This window comes from Triticum aestivum, chromosome 2B (assembly GCF_018294505.1).
Source record: "Triticum aestivum cultivar Chinese Spring chromosome 2B, IWGSC CS RefSeq v2.1, whole genome shotgun sequence".
NCBI classification, from domain to species: Eukaryota; Viridiplantae; Streptophyta; class Magnoliopsida; order Poales; family Poaceae; genus Triticum; species Triticum aestivum.
Genome location: NC_057798.1, coordinates 503584312 through 503586981, shown reverse-complemented (window position 1 = coordinate 503586981; position 2670 = coordinate 503584312). Strand labels below are relative to the sequence as shown.

The 2670-nt window shown below is 49.8% G+C and overlaps 1 protein-coding gene across 1 annotated transcript; it reads left to right on the top strand.

Annotated features, from left to right (window-relative positions):
• The first annotated feature begins 1391 nt into the window (after positions 1-1391).
• On the top strand, positions 1392-2439 carry LOC123041503 (disease resistance protein RGA5). Its single transcript, XM_044464101.1, has 3 exons — positions 1392-1497; positions 1596-1674; positions 1748-2439. Exons 1-3 carry the CDS (start codon positions 1492-1494, stop codon positions 2284-2286), a joined length of 624 nt encoding a protein of 207 aa, XP_044320036.1. The 5' UTR covers positions 1392-1491; the 3' UTR covers positions 2287-2439.
• The last annotated feature ends 231 nt before the right edge of the window (positions 2440-2670 follow it).

The following is a 2670-nucleotide window of genomic DNA, read 5'->3' as shown; positions in this document are numbered from 1 at the left end:
CTATATGGGGAGATGATCCCCCTCTGGTCCTTGGCTGCCATAGCTCCCAGATGGCGGGAGCCCCTCTGAGATTTGATCTTCCCTCTCCTTTTTCTTTGTGTTTCCTCTCTGTTTCGGTATTGTTTTCTAGTCGTACAACATTTCTTATATAGCTGGAGATCCGTAACTCCGATCTGATTAAAATTTTGAGAGGATTTTTCTCCGAAAATTAGCTCTATTGCCGCAAAAGAAGAGCTCCAACCACTTTAAGGGTTGGCCACAAGCCCACATGGCATGGGTGCGCCCCAGGTCGCGCCCCTGCCTTTGTGGAGCCCCGGTACCGTTTTGCATTGATTCCTTCGCTCAAAATTCTGGTAATTCCAATAAAAAAATCACAAAAAATTAGGTCATTCTGGCTCCGTGTTTTTTTCACCTAAAACCCCAAAACAATAGAAAATAGGAACTGGTCTTTGGCACTAGGTAAATAGGTTTGTCAGGTACATTATGTATTTTGTACATATGTTTTCTTTTCTTTGAAATTTCACGAACAACTCTCCATTATGGAAGAAAGAAAATCAAACCATTTGGTCAATTCAATCTAAAAAACATTGTAGTATCCTATTGTATTCACCGCCTATATATCTTTGTTTTGCTCTCCTTCAAACTCCCCAGAGTGGTTTCTGGTCAATTAACGACATCAGTGGACCACTGATTCAGTAGGCAGGATGAACATGCCTACTCACGTAGTAGAGCTGACCTGCAATTATAGAAGTGATCACCAATCAAGTAGCTCTAAAACTACTAAAACTACCAACCATTTCCTTTTTCTTTATTGGGCTCTACCCGTGATAAAGATGACATGAGCATGACAAGGCGCTGCTTTCGCAAACTGGGGACGTCAACCCAGGTTTGGTCAAACCAGTGCCATCTAGTAGCACCTCTCAAATGCTACAGTACAGACGATCTAGTCACAGCCGCAGCTTTGATCGAAATGGCACGCCACGAATCATGTTCCTGGATTCCCCACTGATTCGGCAACGAATTTTCAATGGCACTCTGATTGCTTTTACCTTGAGTGCTCTTATGTCAACACCCCAGGGCACATGTCTATATAATTTGCACTTTAGTCGATTTTTTACTACTTCTTTCTTGCTCGAGAAAAAAAGGCGGGTGAGATGTCCTGCTTTCTGTGGTTTTATGATATCCTCATGGGTTTGAATCGGGCAAAGTCTGCGGTGCCAAGTCACCATCTCAAGTTTGTATGGAAACAAAAATTGTCGTTTTCTGAAACTGTCATGTAATTCTTGGCACGGCAGTCATCCGTGGCACTCGTCAGCGACCAGAAAGACGGAGAAATTTCCATCTCAAAGATAGGAGATCTATATGACCGGTCACCACCACACGTCCTAGCACGAGCTCTACTGCCATACAGGGGACGGCAAAACATTCTTCTCTTGCCTCAGCACATCTTGTTTATTCGCAATCCCTTGAACAGCTGCAACCTCAAACACCATGAGAGTAAGAAGTTCTTCAAGTCAGGTTATGTTATTGATGCGTCTGTCTGTTTATCTGTATATGTAACTAACACGTCTGAAGCGCCGGTGGAAATCGTTCAGAAGGAGATCATCATCCGGATGCAGCCGGGCTCGGACAAATACCACAAGAGAGCTCTGAAGGTGGCCGCTGCCATCAGCGGTAAGTACGACCCCGCTGTTGATTGATTCTTCCTCTGCATCCAGTGAATTAAACTGGGTGGGTTTCACTTCAGGAGTGGTGTCGATCACGGTGGCCGGCAGGGACAGGGATCTGCTGGTGGTCATCGGCGACGGCGTGGACGAGAGCCATCTGACTAAGAAACTGAAGAAGGAGGTCGGGGAGGCCGAGATAGTGCAGCTGCGGACGCTACACGAAGGCACCTCGGCGTCAGGGTATCTGCCGGGCACGTCCAGGGACGTCGGCGGCGGACAGTCCCGGTCGCCGTACCACCAGCATCCCATGAACACTCCCGGCCAGGTCGCATACCCGGTCTACGCGCCGTCGCCGGCGGCCAATCCCGGCGCTGCACGGTGGTCGGGAGACCAGAGGCATGCGGAGGCGGGATACTATCCTAGCGCGTCCAGCCCGTCCTTCTACCACGCGTCGCCCGCGGCCGGGCACGGCGGGTACGGGGGCAGCAGCTATGCAAGCGCGGTGGCGCGCAGCCACCCGGCGAACTACTCCCCGATGATCGAGCGGCACCGGCACGACGACGGGAGCTGGCGTCGGCACCACGGCGGGGGAAAGCCCAGCTGCTGCTCGATACAGTAGCAGCTGTTTCCATCGCAGTGCCAATGTTTGCGGTTTCAAGTAGTATTTCAAATGAACCAACATGTGGCACTACGATGGAAACATTGGCACTACATTGTGGTGCGGCAAATTTGATAAATTTGACCTATAGACGCAATTAAATCACAAAATGAATTGTCCGTAAAATTATTTCACGCGGCTGACCCGTGGCGCCTAGCTCTCAGGCGCTGTACTAGTGCAACGCCTGTGAGCTAGGCGCTGCACTAGTGCAACACCTAGGAGCTAGGCGATACACTGTATAGTGTGGCGCCTAGCTCTCAGACGCTGCACACGACTTAGTAATTTTCTGATCACACGTGTGCGACGCTGGCCGTGTAACGCCTATCTGTGAGGCGTTGCACAGTG

Excerpts from the sequence above, each read along its gene's own strand:
- LOC123041503 (XM_044464101.1), top strand. Across the intron at positions 1,675-1,747 it reads GGTGGCCGCTGCCATCAGCG|GAGTGGTGTCGATCACGGTG; the intron begins GTAAGTACGACC and ends GTTTCACTTCAG.